Below are 27,601 nucleotides of genomic sequence, written 5' to 3' on the forward strand. Positions count from 1 at the left end.
GTCACACAGTCAGTAGTTGAGATTTGAAGCCAGACCGAAGCCAAACTGTGATTTTAATGACAAAGAAATGAATCAATAGAAGATGTTTCCGAGGGAATAAAGGATGGGGTGGGATCTAGAGTTTTATCAGTTGAGAAGACTTAGCAGGAAGAATTGGCCTAGTAGGTGTCAGACTGTGCTATGTATCTTGCCGAAGTAATTTCATTTAAAATCATTTCATCCTCATGAAATCTCTATGAGACCTAGATACCCACCAAAGAAACCAAGAACAGCTGGGTGCTGGTGAGAGCTCTCTTCTGGGTTGTAGACTGCCAACTTCTCATTGCAGCCTCACATACTTCCTAAAGAAGAGGGCGCTGAGCTTTTCATCCTCTTATAAGGGCACCAATCTCATCACCCTCAAGACCGCGTCCAAACCTCCCAAAGATCCCACCTCCAGATACCATCACACTGGAGCTTAGGCTTCAACATATGAATCTGGGGGGTATACAGTCAGTCCATAACACCATGCAAATTAAATGCAGCTTTCTTCCCGTCTCAAACCTGAACCCTCTCGGCTGTATCACTATAAATTCATGACTACTATCCTCAAGTATGGCCTTTATGTGCCTGGAAATTATACTTCACTTTCTATGTCTCTCATTCACTCTCCTAGTGCCACTCTTCATCTCTCTCACCTGATGACTTTGCTGCCTATTTTATCCAGAAAAATACAAGCAATCAGAAGAAAAGTTCTACCAGCTCCCACTACTGCATTTATCCACCTTCCTGTATCTGAGTCCATATGCTCTGCTCTGCATCCTGTTACTATGAACTGATCACGTTCCTACGCAAGGCCAACACCTTCTCTTCTGCACCAGATCTTGTCTGTCTTCCTTACTCCAGTATGCTTAAATATCCCTCCAACAATGCTCCCAGCTTTCTTTTGGTCATCAATTTTTCCCTTTCTATTGGATCATTACCATCAACATCAAATCTGCCTCAATTTCTCTCATCTTAAAATAAACAAAACAAAAACTCAAACTTTAACTTACATTCATATCCCCCTCCAGTATTAGCTACCACTGTATTTCTGTGCCCATACAGAAAAGTTCCTCAAAAGAGCTGTCTGTTCTCATGCTCAAATTCCTCTACTCCCATCTCCTGAGTCTTCTTCAAATAGGTTCACCACTCATCATTAGAGTGAAACTGTTCCTATCAAGGACACAATGGTCTTCATTTTGTCAGATGCCAAAATATATTCCCAATCCCCATCTTCTCGGGACTATCAGCATTTAACACAGTTGATGTTGTCTACCTGATGCTGAAACTTTGTTTAGCTTCCAGAACACCACACTCTCATGATTTGATTTCCTTTCTGGCTAACTGCTCCTTCTTTGTCTTCTTTGCTGATTCATTCTCAACACCCCAAGCAAAATCCATTCATATTTAATGCCCTCTAACTTAGAATAAATAATGTAGTTTGTTTTGCAGCAAATGTGTTTCCCTGATTTTATCTTCTCATCTGTAATTTAATTAGTTTTCATTCTCTGAGCATATACCAACTGGCTAGAGGAAGAGCCTTAGAGGTACGCTGGGTGGTGAAGGGAAACCAAATCACAGATAACCAAGTTACTCATTGATCCTTGTGTGTCCTCTCTGTTGTAGTGTGTTCCTGTCATCCAGTTGGATCAGCTGTCCTTCCTTTCAGCTCAGTGACCTTCTGTGACCCCAGCAATGGTGACTGCCCTTGCAAGCCTGGGGTGGCAGGGCCACATTGTGACAGGTGTATGGTGGGGTATTGGGGCTTTGGAGACTACGGCTGCAGGCCCTGTGACTGCGCAGGCAGCTGTGACCCGCTCACAGGAGACTGCATCAGCAGGTGAATGCTCATGGCTCTTGCTCTGTCCGTGTGTCCTTCAGATTCTTTTGAAGATCTGGTAGTGATTTGGAAAATCTTGCATGCCAGCAGTGGAGCAAAGATGTATTTGCACAGCTCTTTAAAGAATCTTTGTCAAATTACAGAATCATTTGTTCTTGCAAGATTCTAGAGATGGTCTGGTTCATTTTGCAGAATAAGTTATTCTTAACAATAGGGCCTTAAAACACTATTTCTGAAAACTAAAAGGATGGGAAGGTACCAGATTAGGTTTAAGTCTCCATACATATGTTCATTTCATTCAAGTTCTAAGAAGGTCCTTAAATTCATCATTTTCTATTTTATTAGCAGCACAGACATAGACTGGTATCATGGAATTCCTGACTTCCATTCCATGCACAATAAAAGCGAACCAACCTGGGAGTGGGAGGATGAGCAAGGATTTTCTGCGCTTCGACACTCAGGTGAGACAATGGATATAACCAGTTATCATATTTCCAGGTCTGGTCTCAATTAACAGTGATTCATGACAACCCAGAAAACAACTCTTAGATCCTAGGAGGGGAACTCTTCAGCTCGGAGGTTAATAAAGTAGTGACACCCCTGCCCATAAGTGTAAAACTATTAAAGATAGCCAAAGAGTATTTTAACAAGCTTTTGTTTATTTTATTTGTTATTTTCTGATTATTAGAGTAACATACCTAATTAATATAGAAAATTTGGAAAATGTAAAACATCACAGTAAAAAAATACACAAATCTCATTACCCAAACTATTAGTGTTTTGGTGTGTTTCTCTCTCTCTAAAACATACTGTTTAACATGGGTGAGAGTTAATTGAATATATCAGGTTTGGAAATGCAGAGATCCATTTAAAGGAAAAATATTCTTACAGACCTAGTGTAACTTAATATACACAAAGCTAAGTGTGAACTCCTTATATCTTTTTTACAACTAGAAAACAAAACTAATTTTACAAACTAATTATAAGCCAAATAACAAAACTCATAAAATTCTAATGAACACCATTAATTGAATATGAAAAGATGATTTTTACTGAAGCCCACATACTCTTTCTTACATAAATATGGTTCTCTGAGTCTACCAGGTCTATACTACTATCTCCCCTGACTCGGTTTTCTTATGATGCTTATCTGTTCCTTTGTTTGATAAGCATGCTGTGATATTGATATGAATATATGGTTTCTGTGTTCTCATTATTTGCCATTTAGGGTATTTCCAATTTCCAATTTTCCACTGTTATATGTAATGCTACAACGAATGTTCTCTTAAATGTGACTTTGTGCACTTAAGAAGGAGTTTCACTGGAGCAGGGGCTGGCAAACTGGCCCTCAGACCAAATCTGGCCTGCCAACTGTTTTTCTACAGCCCACAAGCTAGCTGCTCTAAGGTTTATAGTTATAATTTAAAAAGTTATATAAGTACCTGCATATTATCTTTAATTTTGTCTCTTAGCCTATAAATCTTAACACATTTATTATCTATCCCTTTATAGAAAATGTTTGCTGATCCTTCTCTTAGGGTACAACCTAGCCACTCTTGGGTCACAAGTATGCTTTTTTATCAAATTTACCACATATTGCCAAATAGCTCTCCAAGTGGTTATATAGATTTGCATTTCACCAGCAAAGTATGACATCCTGTTGCTTCACATCCTCACTGATACTTCATATTTATTTAACAGATTTTTATAAAACACATACAAGAGGCCAAGCACTCTTCTACCTCACTAAGTCAGACACAGTTCAACTCATTTAATATTTTTGGACTTCTAAAGTTAACATTATCAAATCTCTCAACTTTCGCCAATTTGATGAGTATGGTCTGGGACCCCGCCATTTTAAATTGTATTTTCCTGATCACTAACAGTTTTAGTAACTTTTCATGCTTTCTTGGACATTCAGGTCTCTTTTTCTGTGTATTCCCAATTTGTTGTTTTCTCACTAATTAGTAATTCCTTATAAATTCATTCATCTACCCAGCAAATATTTATTGAATACCTATAATATATGCCAGTACTGTAAATATAGTAATAGAACAGATAAAAAGTCCAGCCTCCAAGGAGCTTACATTCTTGTAGAGGAAGACAGCTAATAAATAAGTAAAATATTTAGTGTCATGTTGTTTAATATAATAGAGAAATAAAGCAGGGAGGGAGATAATAAGTGGTCGGGAGGGGCATACTTTTAAATAGGAAGATCAAGGAAAGTCCGTGAAAGGTGACATTTGAAGGAAAAAAAAACTGAAAAAGGTAAGAGAATGAGCTATACAGATAAAAGAGAGAGGAGAATTTAGGCAGAAGAAACAGCAGGTGCAAAAGCCTGAGGTCAGCAAGGAGACCACGGTGACTGGAGCAAAGTAAGAAACCACAATTTTAATACATTTTCATAGAGAACTTATGGACTCTTCAAGAATTAAGAACCCAAATTTGAGAAACACTGGTATTTGCAATTCTATATCATGGTTTTTTTCACTTAACATAATCTTGTGATCATTTTCCTAATGGTTTCATTTTAGTTCACAACAAGAAAGAAGGTGGGAAAGATAAAGGAATACAAAGTAGTCATATTTATCTTTTTTAGCATTTGAAAAAGAGAAAATCTTTCCCATTAATTTTTTGCCTCAATGCTAAATAGTCTGAATTCTATAATTTTAACTTTAAACACTTTTGAAACTTTTGTTCTGTTTTTCTAACACAATGATTTTCGTAATTATTCAACTTTGCCTGCTAAGCCAAATCTGTAAAAATCAATTCTTTAGGACCATAAGACATTCATTAAGCCAATCAATCATGTTACTAGGGAGCTGGCGACACACCAATTCAGCACATAACGTGCTGGCATCAGAATCACTCCAGACTCACATCCACAACAGCTGTTAGGTCTGTGATACCCCTAGAGAGTCTCTGAAATTCATCTGGAGGAGCTCCAGATTGAGGAAGCCATTGTTCGGTTTCCTGCTAAATAGCCGTATTCCCATTGGGTATAGAATAGTGCTGTGCTCGTGGCACCTTTTTTAAACAAACAAACAAACAAACAAACAAACAAACAAACAAACGGTAATCAGTTTTCTAAGCACCATAGTTCATTCTCAAATATATGTGCCTACCTACCAATTTACCTACCATAAGTTTCCCAAACTAGAAATATAATGCACTATACAAAGATACTCTTAATTTCTACCACTTCTTAGGAGATAGAGAACATTAGATATAAAATTTTACCTCCTGTACAACATATATGGCTTTAATTAGTACCATAGAACTTGTACAACAAAACTGGCTTTAAGTAGTACTACAGAATTTGTACAAGAAAACTAGTTTTAACCAGTACCACAGAACTGTAAATAGTGTTCTAATAGCCTAATATTAACTAACTAGGTTTTTCTCCCCTTCCAGATTTCCTTTAAGACAACACATCTGGGGGTGCGCCTGGGTGGCTCAGTCATTAAGCGTCTGCCTTTGGCTCAGGGCATGATCCCAGAGTCCTGGGATCGAGCCCCACATCAGGCTTCTCCGCTAGGAGCCTGCTTCTTCCTTTCCCACTCCCCCTGCTTGTATTCCCTCTCTCGCTGGCTGTCTCTCTGTCAAATAAATAAATAAAATTAAAAAAAAAAAGACAACACATCTGGGTTAAAGCCTGATCGACAAAGATTCATTCAAAAGCAAATTTTAGGGGTGCCTGTGTGGCTCAGTTGGTTAAGCGTTAGACTTTTGGTTTCAGCTCAGGTCATGATCTCAGGATCATGAAATTGAGCCCCGCAAAGGGGTCTGTGCTTAGGAGAGTCCTGCTTTTCCTTCTCCCTCCTCTTCTGCCCCTCCCTGCCCCTCCGTCTCAGATAAATAAATAAAATCTTTTTTAAAAAATGATTACAATGGTAATCTTTACGAAAAAAAATTTTAATGTTTGATTTCTTAACATATGAAAAGGGAGTATTGGAAAGCAACCACAGAAAGATCTTCAAATAACAGAACTTTGTATGTTCCCGTTGGCTGAAGGACTACAAAGAAGAACATCAGTTGAGTAATAATATATGCCATTTGGAGTTCCATTAGGTTTTTTAGCACAGTAGTTACCACACTCTCCAGCTTTGGTGGAATTAGCAAGGGCCGCAGGCTATCTACTTAGGTTACTCCAATTTCTGAATGAGTAACCATCTCTGCTATGTTTAGATTATATGCAATATTGTTTGACAAATCACAACAGCTCATTTTAAACACCTTAGATTTCTCATTCCCACTATTTAATTCCACTGTGATTTTCCACTTGCACATCTCATTCTCTGGTTTCTAGAGTAGCTTTAGTTAGAGCCAATATGTCACTATTTGCCACATCACCATGTCTACCCAACCTCGTCTCACCAGAATCATACTCTCATTTTCACGTGGATGTTTTGTCAGCAACTCTAATTCATTATGTTCTCCTCATACTAGACCTCTGTTGTTTTTGCCTAACCAGATCCATTTCCCCTTTATTCCTGCTATTTCTGTGGTAGCTCAACCCAGTTTTTCTCTGGGGAGCCACCCTTCCCCCCACCCCATTTAGTACAGTCTTGTCCAGGCCAATCAGATGTGCTCTCCCCGGAATTTAAATCTTGAGCTGAAAGTGACAAGGTCTGAAAGTGATCCCAGTTCATGATTCTGACAGCAAATCTATAAAAGGGACTGCACAACAGTTTCTGCTACCTAGGTCTCTGCTGCTCTCCTGATTCTTGTCTTTTCTGAGTTCTGGTGCTTCAGCTTTTTCTCCTGTCTGTGAGTTATTCCATATCCTTTCAACAATATAAGTTAAACCACTGACTGCTACAAAAACCCTTAAATTATACACCCCTGAAGTGCTCTCCTCCTGTCACCTTGGCTGAAAACTCCAAGTTAATTCTTAGGCTTCCTCTTCCAATCCATTGACAAGATTTGTAGACCCTAACTCTGCAGCCTCCCTTAATATTTCTTCCTTTCTAGACCTACAGCCACCTCTTTAGTTCAGACCCACATTTCATCTGACTTAGTACATTGGGAAGATCAGGGGCTTCAGGTTTTCCCAGACCCAGGCTAAAAATCTGGCTGTTCTACTTGTTAGTTATGCTGCCTTGGACAAGCTAATTAACTTCTCTGAGCTTTTATTTTTTCATTTGTTAATAATTCCTATCTCAAAATGTTATTATAAATATTAAACAAGATTATATGGATAAAGTTCCTTATATAGTTTTGGCTTGTGGTTGGCACTCAATTCAGTTACTGTTGCTGTCATCAGTTTCATCAGCTTCTAACTGGTTCCTACTTCCATTTTCTCTCCATCCCAATACTTTTGATACAGTAATGCCAGGTTAATATATATATTATATATTAATATATAATATATATATTAATTCATGTAATTTCTTTAATCTGATAGGCTTTGAAAATTCCCCTTTATCAATTGTCAAAATGGGTGAAGGGGAATGAGAGATACAAGCTTCCATTTATGAAATTAATAAGTCATGGAAATAAAGGCACAGCATAGGGAATATAGTCAATGGTATTATAATAGCATTGCACGGTGACAGTTGATAGCTACACTTGTGGTGACATAGCATAACATATAACTTGTTGAATCGCCTGAAACTAATGTAACATTGTGTATGAACTATACTCAAATTTAAAAAAAAAATCCCCTTTGTCTAACAAATTAAACTCAGGCCCTAACTGCCTATCAGTCAAGGTCTGTCATGATATCTTCTACTATTCACAACTCACTCTGTACCCAGGAAAAACAGAACCACTGACTCTTCTGTGAACACTCTCTGCCCTTCTCTCTTACATTGCTTTCCTCACTCTTTTATCTCTATATTCTTGTCAAATTTCTACCTGCTAGAATCTTAGATGAGTAAACAAATACAAAACACTTAAAATAGTTTCTGGCGCACAGTAACTGCTCCTCAGTAAATGTTACCTACTTTCACGACACTCAATGCCTACGAAATGCAATGCATGAGAAGGGGAGGGATAATAAAATTATATCTAACTGTCAAGTAAGTAAGAATGGGAATCCTACCCCTTCTGGGTTCTAGGAACATGAAGATAAGTAAGAATTAACTGTTGTCCTCAAGGATCACAGTTTAGAGAGGAAGCAGATAAGTCAATGAGAATGCTATGTATAGACTATATCAAAGACATTTTGAAAGTCTTCCACAGGGCCTGGCAAATGTCTGACACACAATAACTGTCATATATCATTTAAACTGTCGGGAAAAAACATCCTACTTATTCATCAGAGTCCGTTTCAAATCCTTCTTCAGCCATGTAGCCTTTTTCCATCTTCCCAAACATGTAGCGCTCCCACCCAAGCATATTGTATCTGTCTTAGAACACTTATCACTGTGTGTACACTTGTTTTATTCACCTTACTGAATTATAAGCCTTCAGGCAAGAATTATGTATTTCTCATCTTTATACACTCTGAAGCATATAGCATCATGTCCTGCACATAATAGGTACTCAATAAAAACTTTTAAATTGGATGGCACTACCTACAAAGGACTGCTCAACTGTTTTACTATATTTGACTTTTGCTGTGGTGAACATTAATTGTAAAAAGACTGTTGTCCTTCCTATAGTTTATCCATTCAGTTGTTCCTTTCCATTAGCATGGAATCTTAATACTGGACTATATCTATTGTAACATCAATTATAAGCATTAAAATACATCATTGTTTCTACCTCTATTTCTCCTAAGTCAATACTTTATTGAATGATAACTAATTCAATTCAGAAAGTGACTCTACTTTGTTTGAATGACTTTTTATGGTTTCTTAGTATTTATGGATTACGTTGTATGAATCACTCAAGCCTTAAAGAGTTCTACCACCTGATACCTGAAACTAATATAACACTGTTAATTACACTTCAATTTTTAAAAATGAGCTATGCTACCTGGATTTACTTGCTCGGTTTTTTTTTTTTCCCCTCTTCTTTGTTTCTAAATAACTAACACTATTTTTCATTTACTCTGTATAGGTAAATGTGAATGTAAAGAACAGGTGTTAGGAAACTCCAAGGCATTCTGTAGAATGAAATATTCGTATGGTAAGTTCAAAGTCCTTGAATGCTTCCAAGAAACTATTCAGACCAAATACAAAGAGTTTTTTAAGGAATTGGGAAGCTTAGTCTATGACATTCTCAATATATCAAAGCACTAGTCTTATATAATAATTCCTAATAAAGATGGTGTTGAATGTTCTGGTGAGGGCAGGAGGCTGGTAGAGTAAAGGCAAGGCCATCCTACTATGAGGAAAAGAGGCCAATAACAAAAAGAAAAAAAACATGACACATAATCTTTTCTTATGGATGCTTCTTGTCTTCATAATCTAAAAGGGAAGCCTCTAGCCACTAAAATGATTCCTGTGCCAGTTTCATATAGTAATACCAGTTTTGAGTAATAATTGGTGCCAGTTATCATGTAGTAATACTAAGCAGAAATCAGTTCAAACACTATTTCACAGTGATTAAGAGCTCGAGCTTTGAATTCAGACATACATGGGTTTGACTTCTGCTCTATTGACCTCTCCAGACTTCATCATCTGTAAAACAAGGATGATGCCACCTATCCCACAAAATGGGACTTTTGAAAAGCACACAGTACAATATCTAGCACACACTATATGCTCAGTAACTGGCAGGGAGGAGGAAGAGGATATATATTTGGGAAGCACTGAGATTAGCTGTCCATCCAGGCCTCTTCCCTGCCCTCTCTGTATATTCTAGACTCCTGTATCTTTCAAGTACCAGGAAAATATAGATAAAGGAAAACGTCACTGCCCTAAGTAAAGGCTGTTACTATCTTCAAATTCTAATTGGCTTCATGTTTACTATTAAAGCAAATTAGATGCCTTATCTTGATAACATATTCTTGACTAGTATCCAAGGTTTTTCATTGTTCCATAATTCATACTGCCCAAAATACACATTACAGTGAAGAGAAAATTTTAAGTCACGATTTCTGAAACCAAGTGTTTAGGTTCTTGATAACACTATATTTAATCTCATAAAAGATAAAAAAGTAAATGTTGAAAACCTCACATAAATCTTATCTAAAATTACATACATATTTCCCTCCTTTCACCTGACAACTTGGCTAAATAACAGAAGAAAACTTTTGAAATGTTTAGTGTTCAATAAAGAAAAGTTTAGAGAAAATGGTATTTACTATCAAAAGCAAAAAACATGACAATTTAGTCCAAAGGTAGTCAGTTTCATGGAAATATCAACTGGTTTTCAATATTACATATATTTAGTAGCTCTCTAAATTTTCAAACAACTACTCTGGCATCTTTTCATACAACTGTATTATTTTCTCTTAAGAAAACTTGTTCACTCTTAATGATGTAATTAAATACCTTGTTCTTATTAGGTGCAATACACTTACAGACTCAGAAAAAGTGGTTTCCCCCTCCCCATTCTATTAATGGGGGAAAAAAACTTGATTCACTTGTTCGTTCCTTTGGCAAATATTTATTAAGCTATAATAGTGAAGAGATGAGGTCCCTGTTCTCTTCGAACATACAATCTAGTAGAAAAATAATAGTGGACATTTGTTGAGCAGTAGCCATGAGCAGGGGCACTGTGCTGCATACCCTTCATGCATTTACTTTATTGGGATTTCAGCCCAAACCTCTAACTTACTGGTCGTGCAAATTTGGGAAGTTCACTTAATTTCTTAAAACTTGGTCCCTCAAACATAAAACAAAGCAAGATGAACTCTTAAGACCTTTAAAAGTCTAAAATTTGGTGATTCTATAAAAACTGCTGACAACGATATTCTCAGGAATTGGGACCAGCCAGTATAGGGTTCCCTCATTACACAGAATTTTCCATCAAGATACAAACAAGCACATAAGAACTCTTCTAACAACATAGAACACTACATCCAGTGTTCCTTAGGTATACTTTCTTCCCCACCCCAAATTATTCCACAGCTTAATCCCAACCACATCCAATTCATAGATAGAAGAGCACAGCACAATAGAATCGTGAGTTCCAGAGAATACTGAAGCGCTGCCATCATGTGGAAAGACAGCCAGCCTAACCCCACTCAGCTTGCATTTTACATCCAGGGAAGATTAAATAATCAATATTTAATTATTCAATCTCTTTAGAATATGTAAAATACATTCTGGCAGTAACATTTTGTTTGTTCTTTGTTGTAACTTTAATACACAGTGAACCACAGAGTAAAATATAGTCAGAATCTAGATATAAAACATTCTACTTCCTATACACCTTCTTTCAATTTGGATTTGATAGCTAAATGTGTTTAAAACTCTGTTTGTGGTAGGCAAATGGCTGATAGTCTCTTAGCATAATGATATGGGAAACAGCAGTTGAAAATGTCTATAGTTAATATAGATGAATAAGGTGAAACCAACATAAAAGTCAGTGAGCCTAATGATTTTTTTATTTGAGGTTTTTTTTTTTAACTCCAGTATAGTTATTATATTAGTTTCAGGTGTATAATACAGTGATTCAACAATTCTGCATATTACTCAGTGCTCATGAAGATAAGCCTAATGATTTTTCAAGCAAATTTCCACATTTGCATCATCATTAGTTAACTTTTCCATTATACTCTGAAATGCATATTTAAGTTATTTCAAGTTCAAAAGGCAGTATGAAATTCTATGCATTTTGACTTTTGGAATTGTGTTGTTTCAGTGCTAAAAATAAAGATTTTATCAGCTCATGACAAAGGATCTCATGCTGAGGTCAATGTGAAGATAAAAAAGGTCTTAAAATCTACCAAATTGAAAATTTTACGAGGAAAACGAACATTATATCCAGAATCGTGGACGAACAGAGGTTGCACTTGTCCAATCCTCAATCCTGGTAAGCATTAGACTTTTCTAGCTTAATAACTACTTTGTCTCTGCTGATTTGCACCTTGTCTTAACATTCTCCAAATCACAACTGAACTCACCAAGAGTATCTCTCCTTTTCACCATCTGAATTCTGGGGAAAATCCAAATGGAATTCTTTGAACTGACATCAAAAAATTATTTCTCTTCCTCATGTTCTATAAAAGTAAAATATTTTTAAATCCAGCAACATAATATTTTCTGTCCTAAAAGAGAAGTCTCAGCTTGGTTCTAAGTGCGAGTAGCATAGAAAACACTTTCATAAATTTAGATGCCACTAACCCTGCATCTGAAAGCTAGGTCCTATTACGGTGCCCTGGGTAGAACTTGCTCCCAAAGGAAATTCAAATGCAAAATTCCATCTGTGCAAATAATATTGAATTCATATTTACAATTGCATGAGAAGTATCTGTGGATGGAAAACAACTCTCAAACTCTCATCATCTTGTTTTTCATTAAATGATTATTCTGGTTTCAAATTAGAAACAGCAGAAATTAAAACAACAAAAACAACAACAAAAACAACAACAAACCACTGTAGAATCTTAGAGAAACTTGAAATTAAGGGAAATTTGCATCTTCAAATGTAATTACAGTGGGAGAGCCAAGGGAGTAAGCATGGGATTCTTACCTTTACACTCTACAAGTTCACTTTCATACTGTGTCATAAGTTGCTTATTTCTCTGTCTCCGTTGAATTTGAGGATGGGATTTAGATTTTTGATCATAGCATCTCTAGTCCTACCATTCGTACCTAAATAATAACAGAGTACCCAGATAGTAAGTTCTCTTAAAACAAACATATTTGGGGGATGCCTAGGTGGCTCAGTTGGTTAAGCATATGCGTTTGGCTGGGGTCATGTTCCCAGGGTCCCGGGATTGAGCCCTGCATCAGGCTCCCTGCTCAGTGAAAGCCTGCTTCTCCTTCTGCCTGCCACTTCCCCTGCTTGTGTTCTCTCTCTCTCTCTCTGATAAATAAATCTAAAAAGATCCTTAAAAAAATCTATTTTTTTAAATCCTCTGTGCTTCCCACTTTATGTAGTTGCCATCTGTGTCTTAATAGCACTGCTAAAACAGGTGCATAATTTTATGTTCTGGATCGAATTCCTTTCACATTAAAGTCCAGGAAACCCCAGTTATGTTCATAAGAAGTCCCTGTAGTCTTTGATTAATAACTGAGAGAAACAGATAACTGAGTGACAAAGAAAAAGAGAAACTACCAATGAAATATTCCCCCCAGTCTAACCAATCTAAAATATAAAACTCTTGACTTTTTGACGGTTGACTAATCTTACATCCTTTTATACCCTTTAATATTTTATTTAAATTCATTTAAATTTTCATAAGGAAAAGGAAAAGAAGACATTTTAAATAATAAATAAATATGTTTCCGAAGAACAAATGAAGTAATCAGAATCTTAGATTCTGAACACAGGAAATGAAGAGTCCTTAATTTAAGTTCTATTTCCCAATAATCTGTGTGTAGAGACTCTTCCTATAAGCACTTTCTACTATCTTGGCAAAAGAAAAAATAATCTGCCCAGTTTTTTAGTAAGACATTAAAAAAAAAAAATGCTTTGAGCATCTGAGCCACCCTCCAGGAAGTGAAATATACTTCCTCATCAGGTTTCTGCCAGAGTCAAAGAATCAACTGAGTTCATCACAATTGAAAACATAAGTGCAATTATTCAAAGAATTCTTAAAAACATGTTTACTCGCTTTGAAGAAAAGACTGGAACCTGCCAAAGCAAAACCAGACACTCTTTCATTTCACTTTGTTTTTCCATTTTTACAAGTTCAATAGCTAAGGCCAAAGAAAGCTGATAAGAAATTCGGAAACCTTACACGCCAACTAGCTTCCTCTGCTACTTTTTGAAAGGAACAATCTAATTGGCAACCCTGCAAATTCATTCATTCCTACCTTCATACATGCATTTACTCATTCATCAGTCAATTTAGGATATCAAGACTAGCACTAAAGTAGTATACTCTGTCTATGGAAACAAAATAAACTTTGTGCCCTCAAACACGTAGTAAAGTAGACATCGAAAGCAAAAAAATAGAAAAGTAAAAAGTAAATGCCAGTAAGTGATACAACAGATAATATTGTTTTCCATGCTCATTTTTGGCATAATGCTGCTCAATAATTAATGGATTTATTCAGTTTAATGTATATTCATACTCTAAATTAATGGCAAACTCCTATAGTATTTGTTCTCTTTATAGTTTCAAAGTAAATTCATTTCAAATACTAAACTTAGCAATGAAGTGTCCTAAAAATTATTTATTGTATTTTATATGAGAATTTTATTACTTCAGGTATGATACAAACAATATCAAGACCATTATATTTTAATTAGTCTAGTAATTAAATATTGGGATTCTTTTTCATGCAGAGGCTAAGGTGGTTACTCTTTAAATAATTTAAATACCTTATAATCCATCTTACATTTGTGCTCTCCAGTGTTAAAATCTCCACCATTATTTTCCCATTTTTTTTTTTCCTGAAAACACCATCATAGCTATGTTTAAGTTTAGGGCTTATTTCTTTTAATAATATTTTAAATAACCTGCTTATTATAGAAACTATACATGTGTACATTACAAAAATCTAGAGGAGGGCCGCCTGGGTGGCACAGCGGTTGGGCATCTGCCTTCGGCTCAGGGCATGATCCCGGCGTTATGGGATCGAGCCCCACATCAGGATCTTCCGCTATGAGCCTGCTTCTTCCTCTCCCACTCCCCCTGCTTGTGTTCCCTCTCTCACTGGCTGTCTCTATCTCTGTCGAATATGTAAATAAAATCTTTAAAAAACAAAAAAAAAAACAAAAAAAACAAAAATCTAGAGGAAAATTTAAAATTTTACATTTCTTACCTCCAGAGAGTCTCTTTATTAACAGCTTAGTGCAAATCCTTCAAGGTCTTTCTCTATGCATGTATGTATTATATTTTTTAACCAAAATAAAATCATAGTATGCTCCGTTCTGCAACCTACTTTGTTTAGTTAGTGATCATTGCCTTCAATTATAGTTTATTTTCATATTCTCTAATACTCAGACCATATTCTAATTTCCTGACTGGTCCCAAAATGTCCTTTAGAACTGGTTTGTCCTTGTCAGTGTTCAGTCCAGGATCATACATTGTATCTGGTTTTTAAGTCTTTCAAATCTCTTTTATTCAAGCACAGTTCCTTTTTTAATTGTTGTTGAAGAAATAGTGTTGAAACCTCCAGGCCAAGTAGTCTTGTAATTATGTTACCCTCTATTTTTGTCTGGTTGGTTCCTTGTGGTGTGCTTTAGCTTATCTCGCTACCTCCTATGTTTCTTGTAATCTCTAAAGAAAATCTTGATAGATTCAAGATAAACATTTTGACTAGAATCCACTAGAGATATTGCTGGGTATGTACTTCATGTTAAATCATATCAGAAGACACACAGCACCTGGATAACCCACTATCAAGGTTGCTAAACTTGACCCTTAGGTTAGAGTGATGACAGTCTGATCACTCCATTGGGCAGTTTTGTTTTCGCTTTTGAGACTAGAAAGTAATTAGTGTGCTGTTACTTAGTCATGACACAAATACCCAGTTTCCCATTGACCATTGATTTAATGATGTTACCACCAACTGGTAATCCTTCCTGAATCAATAATTTCATTAGAGCTTGAGAAATGATGTTTTTCTGATTCCCCTCATTTACCAGTTGACATTCTTCTGTAAGGGGACTTTCTCTTTCAAGCTGGGCTATAGGTTACCATTCAATATAGTTCTCATTGTAAAGGCAGGATAAATGCTAAATTCTTTCCTTATAATTCCCAGGCTGCTTGCCTTTCAAAATAAGTAATGGTTTTAATAGCTGCTTCAAAAGATGACAAACTAGTTTTTCTCTGGATTTTTCTTTTTTGAGTATCATTTTGGAATTACAGTTTTTTGCTGATTCAGTATGTTTCAATAGATACAATCATTATGTTCCTTGGTGCTCAAATCATCACAACTCTAACAAGTTGTAACCCTTTCTTACTAGCTCCCATGTCCTTTTACAATGATCCCTATTAATTTTTGAGAGCTTCCTCGATTTTTAGCACAATACGATGTCCCATACTACCTTGCATCTTCCTGTCCTGGACCTGCAATAGCATTTCTGCAAGAAGCTTTGTTTTGTTTTGTTTTTTAGTGAGATCTGTTTAATTAGAGACCACAGTATGTCTATTACAGGTGTTTACTGCTACTGGGGTATCTTTTTTTTAGGTCATTTCAGTGAATGAACAAAATATATATATATATGATATTAATATGTTTTATTTTTATAGTTTTTATTAATATATATTAATTTACATATATACATATAAAACATGGGTTTAACTTGATATTCTCAGTTTAATTTTAACAACTACTATTTTCTCTTAAGTTTTAAAGTATATGTCTCTTTATCTTGGAAAGTTTTCTTTTATAAACATAATTACTTATTTGCTCTGTCCTATAATATTAAAGAAAATTGTTTCAAAATACCAGTATTGATATTATTACAAACACCTACTGAAGGAGATTAACATATTTCCTTTTTTCGATGTATAGGTAATGAGACTGTCCTGTCATTTTTCTGTACGTTAGCCAAAAATTTTTATTTGAAGCCTGAAAAGAATTTTGAATTACAAAGGTCTGGTGAAGTCTCATCTTTTTTTTTTTCTTTTAATATCACAAACAAACATCCTATATTCTAAAAACACATTGACTTTCTATAGGAAATATATGTCACTTTGTATAATTCATAACTCTCTTACAGTATGTTTTCCACATGTTTGTTTCACTTTTATAAAATCCTCCTTAATATGCACTACCATACATGGTGAGTCTTTAAGAAATACTAATTTATAGCCGAATGCTAAGTACCCACAGAATCCTCACTTCTTTACCATAGAGGGTGGTATAGTACAAAGTAAAAGTTCTACAGCCAGACAGACCTGAGCTTAAGTCAGAGTGCTGCTATTCACTGGGAGACACGGAACAAGTTTTGTAATCTTGCTGAGCCTTATTTGTAAAACAAACAAACAAAAAATAATACCTATTTCACAGGGTTATTTTCAAGATTAAATGAAATAATACACGTAAGCCACTTAACACATAGTAAATGCTTATTAAGTGCCAGCTGTCACTGCCTGGGACTCCCAATTTCAACTATGAATATATAAAACTGTGAACTATGCATATAAAATCACCAAAGTCACATCTCCTCCCCCACTTCAAAAAATTATGATACTATATAGCCCCTAACTTTGTTCTCTTTTAGGTTTGGAGTACCTTGTGGCAGGACATGAAGATGTCAGAACAGGCAAACTCGTCGTGAATATGAAAAGTTTTGTCCAGCCCTGGAAGCCATCCCTTGGAAGAAAAGTCATGGATATTTTAAAAAGAGAGTGCAAGTAGCAACAAAGGTATATAGCACATAATGGCACTTCTCTATGTACGAAACACAAACTTAATGGAAAGGAGACCTCAAAAACAAAACTGGAATTTTTTAAGTGCCAAACTATATAGAAATATTCCAATGCATGGGCCTAGTCTAACCTGTCTCTTTGGGGGCCATGTTTAAATACGGTTTGTTTCGTAAAGACAAATGAAAAATCCTACACTGGTACCTGCCTTCTATGGCGCTGATCCTGTAATTCGTAACTATTAAGAGTATTTTTAATAGCCATATGATATTTAGCAGTAATCCATTAAGAGCAGTACATCTAACAAGGACTCCTTCCAGCTTCAGATATGTTACTTATATTTGTGCTACTTAAAGTAATTAAGGAGATTTTAAGGACTCCCCAGCCCTACTATCAAAAAAAAGGTTTTTCTTAAAAAAGAGCCTTCCTTTGTGTGATGTGTGTGAACTTTGGTCTGTGGAGTGTTAAATGCAACCTCTCCACGTGTATATAGTATTTCCTTGGATAAAGCACTTTACTACCTACCACTTGTGTTGGGAAAGTTTGAAGACCATGGTTGACAGAAAAATAAAGCGCGTGTAAGAAAACCTACTGAAACAGAAGCACTGCCACTATGTGTGGACAAAAGGAAGTTGTACATTTTAGCTCTGAACACTTGGAAAAAACCTAAAAGGAGAACACATTTGCATATGAAGTCTCAGCTTCAGGCTAGAGGTTAGATTACGCAGATACCAGCCATGATGGAAAGTTTCTTAAAAAACTAAACAAGATGAGACTTTAAAATAAGAGGAAGAAGAAATCTTAAATGTAGAAATATGCTTGGATGAAGAGGAAATGGACTTTAAATTTTTAAAAGCTCATTTATTTGCAATGCACTTGTATACACGGCAAAAATTATTGTAGACACAGAATTTGTTTTATTTTTGTGTTTAGTATTTAAACCTGAATGTTGAAACAGTTTCCTCCTTATCTTTATTAACAGTATATGGCCATTATATCTACTCATTTTTTTTTGACACAATGTATGTGATAGTTCACCAAACTACAGTTTTCCTTATTACTTATCTTCTGTACCCATGCACAACACAATAGTTTCTCCTGTACTTGAATATACAAAACATAAACCACAGTGCCATAAGATAAACTTCACATACAGAACATATTTTTTTTTCCTGAGGTCCTGTGGACTTGCAAAAAATATATATATATATATTGCTGTTAATTTTTTTATATTTCATATATGTAATAAAGGAATATGATTTCCTGATTTTTGTCTCATTTCCTGATCAACTCTGCTAAAGATTACTTTGTCTTAATGAGGGAACTCAAACCTAATTCCTTAAATTAAGAAAATCAAAGAAGGGCTTGGTATTTCTACTCTTTTACTCTGGGGTGTGGGGATAGAGTGGAAGCTAATTCAGATAGGATTAGTTTCTGTAGCCTTTGGACATGAACTTTAATCAGATGCAGTGTATTTTTATACTATATTTACTTTTTTAAAAGCAAGTTCACTGTTGAAAATACAGAAAACTGGGGCGCCTGGGTGGCAGAGTTGGTTAGGCATCTGACTCCTGGTTTCGGCTAGGTCATGATCTGGGGTCGTAAGATTGAGCCCCATGTCAGACTCCACGTTTAGTGGGGAGTCTGCTTGAGATTCTCTCTCCCCCTCCCGCTCCTGTTTGCTCTATCTAAAATAAATAAGTAAATAAGTCTTAAAAAGGAAAAGAAAAGAAAATACAGAAAAATCAGGAAAAAAAAAACCCATATTTAAACTATCCTGTGATGACAGCTGTTAGCATTTTAGTGCCTAGGCTGCTAGATTGCTTTCTATGCATGTACATACCTTTTATAGAATTGGAATTATTCTATACATACTCATGAAATCTGCTTTTATAACCTGTAGCATGTCTTATCTTTTCCTATCTTACTCTGGTAGGTGGAATGCCATCTAGTAGGGTATCATTTACAAGCAACTTATCAAACATGTTGGTAAGTATATCACATCAAGAAAAATATTTTAAACATATCAAATATAGGATTTTCTTAAGTTTCAGAATTGCCAAGGAGCCTTGTTTTCCATTTCACTTTATTTAAAATAACTGTTGCCCATTAAAAAGAATACAAATGTCAGTTTTTTAAGAGTAGAAAAAGGTACATATTGTCAAAAAAAATTACAGAACAATACATATAGTAATAACACCTACCCCAGAACACATTTATAATATAAACAGTGATCTACAAGGCCTGAAAGTTAGATCACAGCAGTATTTACCCCTGTAAGGGAAAGATGGGGGGGAAATGTTCACTTTTTATTTTGCTTGACAGTCTTTTATTGATCATGTACTACTTTTGTAATTTATTTTTTTAACAATTAAAATTTAATCAATTGTGTGTAAAGTCTGTTCAAGTGAAGTTATAACTAAAAGTTTAATTTTTATGAGTTTGCTAAATTCTGGGGCTCCTGTATGTCTTCCCATCCCTTTTTAACTGGAATCTTCTTCCTTAGGTGCTCTTTCAACACCTTCTCTGGCAACATTAAAAAAAAAACTCATTGTTATAACTGTTTAACATCTTCATTCTTAAATCACCTGCAGCCCTTCAACTGCAGTTTTAATTCCTTATAAGCATCATTTGGCTTCCAAAGTAGAAAAAAAAAGAACCCCCATGTTCCCTACCCTTCAAAGTGTGAGCAAGCCACCTCAAGGCTCCATCCCCATTCTGTTATTTCATCGTTCTGTCACACTTTCTATCTACACTTTCTCCTCCTTGGCGTCTTTCAAAATAACCATCACAGTACCGAGGCAACAGAGTCAAATAAAACTTCCATCTATGGCTTCACCTCCTTCAAGAGATACTAGGAAAGTCTCTGCCCCCAGAGCATTACTCCCAGTACCATTGGGCTTTATTATTCAGCAGATCAGTTGCATAATGTCCACATACCTATCTGTATAATTTGCCTGAGGTCAACTCAGTCTATGTCCTCTTATTACATCACTTTCCCCATAGAGGAATGTTACTAATATTTAGTATGTGATGCAATGGAAATTCTCAATAATAGGATAATCTTTTAATAGTGTCCACCAAATGAGGTCAAATCTGTGGGGATGTGACCACGAGTCCAAAAAGCAGTGTCCTTCTGGCTATATTAAACAGAGAGCAAGGCTCATTACGGGTAAACATAGTTCTTTGGGATACTTTGGTTTCTTGCAGAACAAATCCTTTTCTAAAGGATCAGAGACTTATCAATTCTGAAGGGTGGGAAAAGGGACCTTGAAAATTCCTTGTGTGGGCTGTCCTGTGGCCACTCCCCTGGAATGCCTGAGAACAAGGAGCGTGAGCACCGCCTGGGTATTGAGGAGTTTTGTCAGAGGCCCCAGGACTGAATTGCTTTTGTGTTCATTGTTTCAATGATAAGCAGTCCCCTAACCTAACTTTATCAAAGAGCCAAAGTTACTCATGACTTATTTCCCACAGTTTGGAAGGAAAATATTTATGAACAACCTCAATTTTGCAAGGGAGATTGATATGATAAAAATGGAATAGAAGTAAAGGGGTGTGCCTTGCATGACTGATGTTATTTTAAGTCTCTCGGAGAATGATTTGTCTGAGAACACTTTTTTGAAGAATGATGCCCTTTACCTTGCTTTCCTACACTTTTGCCAAAGGGATTTAAACATTTCTCTACTTTTTTGAGCATTACTGGCTGTGTTTGAGACCCATAATATTTTAAATGACAAATTCCCAGATTTACTATTAGTCAATTCACATATGCTGAATAACAACAACAACAACAACAACAAAAAGCAGAATGTTAGTCATGAGAAAGAAAGATGCACTGGACCAAATAGATATTTCCAGAATTGAGCCGCACGTCCTGTTAAGGGAGGGTTTTAGAACATGCTGACTACATCTCTGGTTTCTTAATATGTACTCACAGGTGGATTAGCAATGAATTGATTTATAAATCCAAAAATATCCCAAGATTTACTAGAAATGATCAAATCATAGTGCACTTAACTGAATAAAGGGGTGAACAGAAGCCAGGCAGGGAACCTTGCTTCCCAGAAAGAAAAATAACTACCGTACAAATTCTCACAGTATGAGCAAATTGGTCTGGCCAGAAATTCCCTGGATACCTTCTTCCCCGTTAGGATACCACCAAGGATTTCAAGCTTAGCAAATAAAAAATACCATAGATTAAAACGTCGATAGCAATTGATAATTGAAAGTTTACTTCAAGGTATGTACATTTCTAAGTGCTTTCTGTGTGTTATTGCCATTTGATCTTCCTAAGCACCCCTGAAGTGTGTGCTATTATTATCTCTATTTCCCAAATAAGGAAACTGAGGCACAGGGAGACTAACTAAATTGTCCAAGGACACTCAGCTTACAATTGTGGAGCCTGGATTTGAACCCAAAAATTCTACTTCCCAGAGTTCATATTTCCACCACTAAAAAGGGATTCTGGCCCTTAGAAAGGAATTCATGGGAAGTGATACCAACTGCACCATTTTCCTCATCAGCTGTTTCTTTTAGATCGCAGTTGAAGGAAGAACACTGAAAGTCAGCATTTCTCCCAGTTCTCCTCCATACTCCAGATTATAATGTATCCCATTATTCCACCCTGCAATTACATAATTTTCTACTGACTTTCATTTTTACATTGCCATTAGGATAATACTGTTTACCATCATTTATACCAATATGAACTAGTAAGAGTCCATTTTTTACCTTTGCTGTTCTCCTCTTGGTCTGGCATTCTGAGATCTATTTAGGCATAAAGTCTGCATGTGTATTTATCAACACCAACCCTGAATAAGCTGCTGTGAAATTCGACAGCATTCCAAGTCAATTTTCTCAGCTCTGACTTTTGCTGTATGGAGTAATTCTGCTTACAAGATGAATGAGAAGAAATTACACCAGAAAGAGACAAGAAAACAGAAAAAATAGAGAATTAGGCACTTGGTCAACCAAGGAGCGAGATCAAGGGGCAGGACACAAGGGATAAAGATATAAGAGAATAGGGGCATGTGACTGGATTAGTTGGTGGAGCGTGTGACACTTGATCTTGGGGTTGTGGGTTCAAATCCCATGTTGGGTGTAGAGATTACTTAAAAATAAGATATTTTTAAAATGTATTAAAAATATATATATGAGGGGCGCCTGGGTGGCACAGCGGTTAAGCGTCTGCCTTCGGCTCAGGGCGTGATCCCGGCATTCTGGGATCAAGCCCCACATCAGGCTCCTCTGCTATGAGCCTGCTTCTTCCTCTCCCATTCCCCCTGCTTGTGTTCCCTCTCTCACTGGCTGTCTCTATCTCTGTCAAATAAATAAATAAAATCTTAAAATATATATACATATATATATATATATATATATATATATATGAATAAAGAAAAGCAACAGCTGGGATAGGAACCAGGGGGTCTGTTCTAGTAAAGATATGCAAAATATTTCAAAGTAGAACATACTCAGTTAACCAATTCTTCTATTGCTAGATACCATGATTTATGTGAGATAGTTCTGAATATTTATTACAAAATTTTTCCATCCAAGTCTCTTGCTGTTAGTTATGTTTGAGGAGACAGAAAAGCAAAAGATGATAAAGCAACACAGAAACATTAGGTAATTGTAATTAGGAAATTTACCACATATTGAAACAGAATTTCAAATGTATCCTTAACAAAGTAAATAGTAAACAAAGTATTTAATGTCAGTAAGCATTGCCTAGGGGTCTTTTTCAACATACATACTCATCATAATAATGGTTATCACTTTTGCCCTTATTAGATGCCAGGTGCTGTGCTAAACTTCACATGACTTATCTCCTCAGACCTCACTCAATAACCTTGCAGAGTCACTACTATCATTATGGGGAAACTGAGAACCAGAGGGTCGAATAGCTTGCCCAACATCACGAAATAGGTAAGCAGCAAAGCTAGCATTTGCACCTTAATTATCCTCTTCTACGATCTATTAATGCTTCTCAACGGGTGATTCTCAAATAATGTTCATAAAAATCAGCAGACATGTTTGTTAGAAAGTAGAGTCCCAGGTCCCTACCTCAGAATATCTGTTTAAGAAGGTCTGGTTGGGGACCAGGGATGGACAATTTAATAAGTACCAGAAACACTGCTCTCTACACTTTTCAGAATAGTCTCAACAAAGTCATAATCATTAGTTCTGTTTCTACAAATGTATCTCCCTCTGGTCATAAATCTACTTGGCCTTCATCACAATGTTATTTTATGAATAAGGAAATCATTAGTCTTGTTATGGTTACCCAAGAACTAAGATGGTAGAAAAGGAGAATTGAAAGGAGATCCCTCCAGCTATTGTGTACCCTACCTCCTAACCTGGCCTTAAACAGAATTGTGAAACATATAAATGTGTCTTTGATATCTTAGCTTCTCAGTCTACTTTGGGCAATCTCCTCCCCAGGGCTCATTGGCTTCATACTGCTCTCAGTCTACAAGAAGATCCAATACAAGACTCTAATTCCCAATTTCCCTCCAGCCTTAAATAGTATATTGATTTGTCAAGATGCTACCCCTGACCAAGAGACTGAGAGATGCAGAAGATAAAATCTTTCGAATGAGATACTTTCCCATTTTCCCACTTTCCTCTTTTTCCCTAATGCAATGCATTATTGACCCAAATAAACCATGCGTGTCTGCAGAAAATTTTTAATGGTTGATTCTTATCATGGGAATTTCAGGCACCGATGGCAGGAGGGTGGAAAAGTTATTTTTGGTCAGATGTGCCTTTCAATGCCTCATAAATCAGACTGCTTAGGCAGCTTCCTAATTTCCACTTAGGCAGTGGCAGTCCTGCTGACACACTCAATTGTACCCCAGTCAAAGACTTAAGAAGTAAGGAGAAAGGTGAAAAAGCAGTGACATTGGGAAAGGAAAACATGGGGGACTGCCTAACTTACCCTCTCTCAGAAATGAGGATTCAACCCACAAATAAAATAATAAACCACAAAGACTTAACATTTTTCTTTCCCATTCCTGTAAACAAGAAATAAAAGCTAGGATTATTCTTTCCTTGATAGGTATGGAGAGAAAATCAAAGAAATATACACAACTTGTATCACAACAAATAAAATTCCTTAACCTCAGAAACACTCACGTTACATATGCACTCTGCCCTCTTACGCATGGAGACTTGCCCAGCAGTGACCTTCAGCAACCTAGAGAGCTTTTTATAACATTTGAGAATACACAACTGGATATTTTTATCAGCATGTGCTCTGCCTTTGATAAATGTTATACTAAGCAGTTTGAAGCAAAAACACAATGAATACATTTTTTAATGCAGTATCTATAAGAACACTTAATTAGCAACCTCCAAAATTGTACAGGTTTCATTGAATATCTCAGGAAAGAAGACTAAGTTTAGAAAACACTGCTCCAAGTTTTCACTTGCCCCCAAATGTTATCTAGTAGGATTAGGTAAAAGCTATTTGAGAAGTGATGTTTAAAGCCTCATATTGGCCATAGCTGATTTTTCACGGTTCCAATTCAATATCTTTATGAAATGTGTTTTCCCTTTTTAAACAGAAAATAAAATAACACATGTGTAAAAAACAACAACAACGATAAATGCCCTACAACATGAAGAGTTCCTTATAATCTATTTTTATGGCAATAAGTAGAAGCATGCCTATGTTATTCTCCCATTGAGTAGGCAGTCCCTTATGTGAATGCCTTATTGGAGCAACATGATTTATGGAAGGATAGGGGTAGAAGCATCACAATCTTCATCTCAATTAATCCTCAGAACCTTTTGAAGTAGGTGTTGTTATCTTATTTTACAGGTAAGGAACATGAGGTTAAGAAGAGTAAAGTAGGGGGCGCCTGGGTGGCACAGCGGTTAAGCATCTGCTTTCAGCTCAGGGCGTGATCCAGGCATTATGGGATCAAGCCCCACATCAGGCTCCTCTGCTATGAGCCTGCTTCTTCCTCTCCCACTCCCCCTGCTTGTGTTCCCTCTCTCGCTGGCTGTCTCTATCTCTGCTGAATGAATAAATAAATAAAATCTTAAAAAAAAAAAAAAAAGAAGAGTAAAGTAACTTGCCCAGGGCCAGTAACTAGCCAGTAACTAGCAGAGCCAAGTAGTCAAAACAGATATCTTATTCCAAATGCTATGTCCCCTTCAACCACACAATACTGCTTTAAAGTTCTCATTTTCTTTCCCAGCATTTGTTCGACTGTAGATCTTCATTTATTAATTTAATAATTAAATTTAGATATTTCTTATGACCTTCCTATGCAGTGTGCACTGTTCTGGGCCCTGGGAATATAGCAGTGAACAAAACAAAATCCTTACTCTCTTAGAGCTCACATTCTAGTGGGGGATGACCTCCAGAAGATAGCTATAATAATTCCTACTCTCTATCCACATTCTAGGGCTTATTTATCAAGTACGCACTGCCCTGATTTAAGAGAAATACTCTTCTTCCATCACTGAGGGAAAATTCAGTGCCATAGATCCCCTCATCCTGATTGTACTGAACGCTGTTTACCCCCAGATGAACTGAAAGCTATAAAGGACTAAATTCTTCCAAGTGAAAAGCTGTTATAATTGGATAATGACCAGAAAGCAGGCGTTTTTTTTGAGTTACACTAAGCGCCTGGAGGAAAGTAGCAGAATTCTTCCGCCCATTATAGAGCTGACAAGGTCCTGCTCTGTGCCATGCTCCTTAATTTTCCTGTTGGCTTTAAAGATTTACAACAGTTCTAACACCTATGCTTGAGAAACACAGGGATCCCCAAGTGCCCAAACCATAGTGCATGGCCAGCTTTTCTCCCCAAAAGCCTGCTGGGCACTCATCTCCTGGAACCAGGGTGGCTCGAGAAGATTCACTTGCTTCTGTGAGAAATAACAGTGACCATAATAGAAAAAGAAATTCTAGGCATTCTTTCAAGCCGTTGCGAAGTTCCAGCACATTCCAGTTGTAAAAGAATTCAAGTCCCTCCACTCATGTCAAAACTCCAGCACCATCCTTGTGTGCTTTGTACATTTACTAGACCAGGGCCTAGTAATTAACTACAAATTCTCTCCTTGCCTTTTTTTAAATCATGAACCACAAGCTAATTCTATAGGAGGTCAACCTGGGATTTGGTAAATTATCCTCAAGCTTTGATAATCCTTAGGCAATGACAGATTTCAGAAGTTTGAAGATTCTCAACATAAAGCATTGCTATTTCAGAGTACTGAGCCAATTGTTTGTGACCTGGAAATTTTGCAAAATATTTTATTCCTTAAGCTTTGGAAATCCACATCCATGATGACTTACAACTGTTCACTCCTTTCAAGGTCCAAAAACCCAAATGCTCTTGTGTTTTTTTCTAGGCCCAACTGATTCCCCTGGATCACTCCTGTTTGAATATCCCTTGCAAATTTCATTCTCATTTGTGATTCTGTTTAGAAGACATCTTACTTCTTGCTTACCTTCTAACTCTTCTTTGCCTTTTTCCTCCTCTACAAAGTAAGGAAGAAAAATAAGCAGAAAAACAAAAGAAGTTGCTCCAATTATTATTAAGGCAAAGAAAAAAAAATTCTCCCATCATTAGGAAGTGTCCCTTTGGAACTTAAACTGATACAAATTTGGCTAGTGTTACCAGGAGTCCAAAACACTGACCCTGATAACATGGTAGAAATAATTATTATACTCTGCAAGAGAAATCCTTTCTTCACCCTGCTACAGACTCAGTATGTATTTCCTTCAATAGAGAATGCACATGCCCTCATTCCAATAATTGAGGGGTAGAAGAGGGAAAAGACTAGTACAATTCAAACACTAACAAATAGAGGTCAGTTGGGGAAATAATAGAGAGAAGCAATCGTGTGTCAGCCTGGGAGGAGTGCTATTAATGAACTACAAAGCAGCAGAGCTGAGGAGGCCCTGGATGAGAGATTGTTGAACACATAACAGAGAAGACGGCTTTCAATGGATCTATCAGCAATCTCTCAGCTTTTGAATTTCAACTAGGCAGAGGGGACAGACTCTACATTGTGGTTTTAGAACAACTGTGATGACTCAGACCCTGAAATCCAAATACTGCTGTCACTGAGATCTGCTTTATATGCATTATCTTCACAACAACCTGATGCTAAGCTCTGAGGCAGGTGCGATTATTACTGCCATTTAAACCTGTAAGGAAAAGGAAGCTCAAGTAGACAACTAGGTCACTGTAATCCAGGCAGTAAGTGAGCGAGTGGGAGTAGAAGCCCGGGTCTGAGTCCCAGACTCTGTGCTCCTAGTCATCATACTACAGCGCTTCTTCCTTCATGGGTGCCTTTTCAGTCTGCAGAGGTGGCCAACCGCTCTGGCTCTCCCTGCATCTCTCTCTTCCTTCTGGTTCTCTGATTAGTTGTTGAAAAGACTCAGGAATTGAGTA

General features: G+C 36.6%; 1 protein-coding gene across 3 annotated transcripts in view; it reads left to right on the plus strand.

The window, feature by feature from the left end:
* Positions 1-18,459, plus strand: part of NTN4 (netrin 4) — a 111,394-nt gene extending 92,935 nt beyond the window's left edge. For 2 of the 3 annotated variants that reach the window (XM_087868846.1, XM_045779461.2), the window contains exons 6-10: positions 1,648-1,861; positions 2,207-2,322; positions 8,870-8,938; positions 11,564-11,734; positions 17,048-18,459. In XM_087868846.1, coding sequence (XP_087724972.1) covers positions 1,648-1,861; positions 2,207-2,322; positions 8,870-8,938; positions 11,564-11,734; positions 17,048-17,184 — 707 coding nt within the window. In that variant the 3' untranslated portion in view covers positions 17,185-18,459. The remainder of the gene's footprint in view (positions 1-1,647; positions 1,862-2,206; positions 2,323-8,869; positions 8,939-11,563; positions 11,735-17,047) is intronic. The other variant, XM_087868847.1, reaches the window with a different exon arrangement.
* Positions 18,460-27,601: the final 9,142 nt, after the last annotated feature.

This window comes from Ursus americanus, chromosome 17 (genome assembly GCF_024610735.1).
Source record: "Ursus americanus isolate L20-20 chromosome 17, mUrsAme1.1.p, whole genome shotgun sequence".
Lineage (NCBI taxonomy): Eukaryota > Metazoa > Chordata > Mammalia > Carnivora > Ursidae > Ursus > Ursus americanus.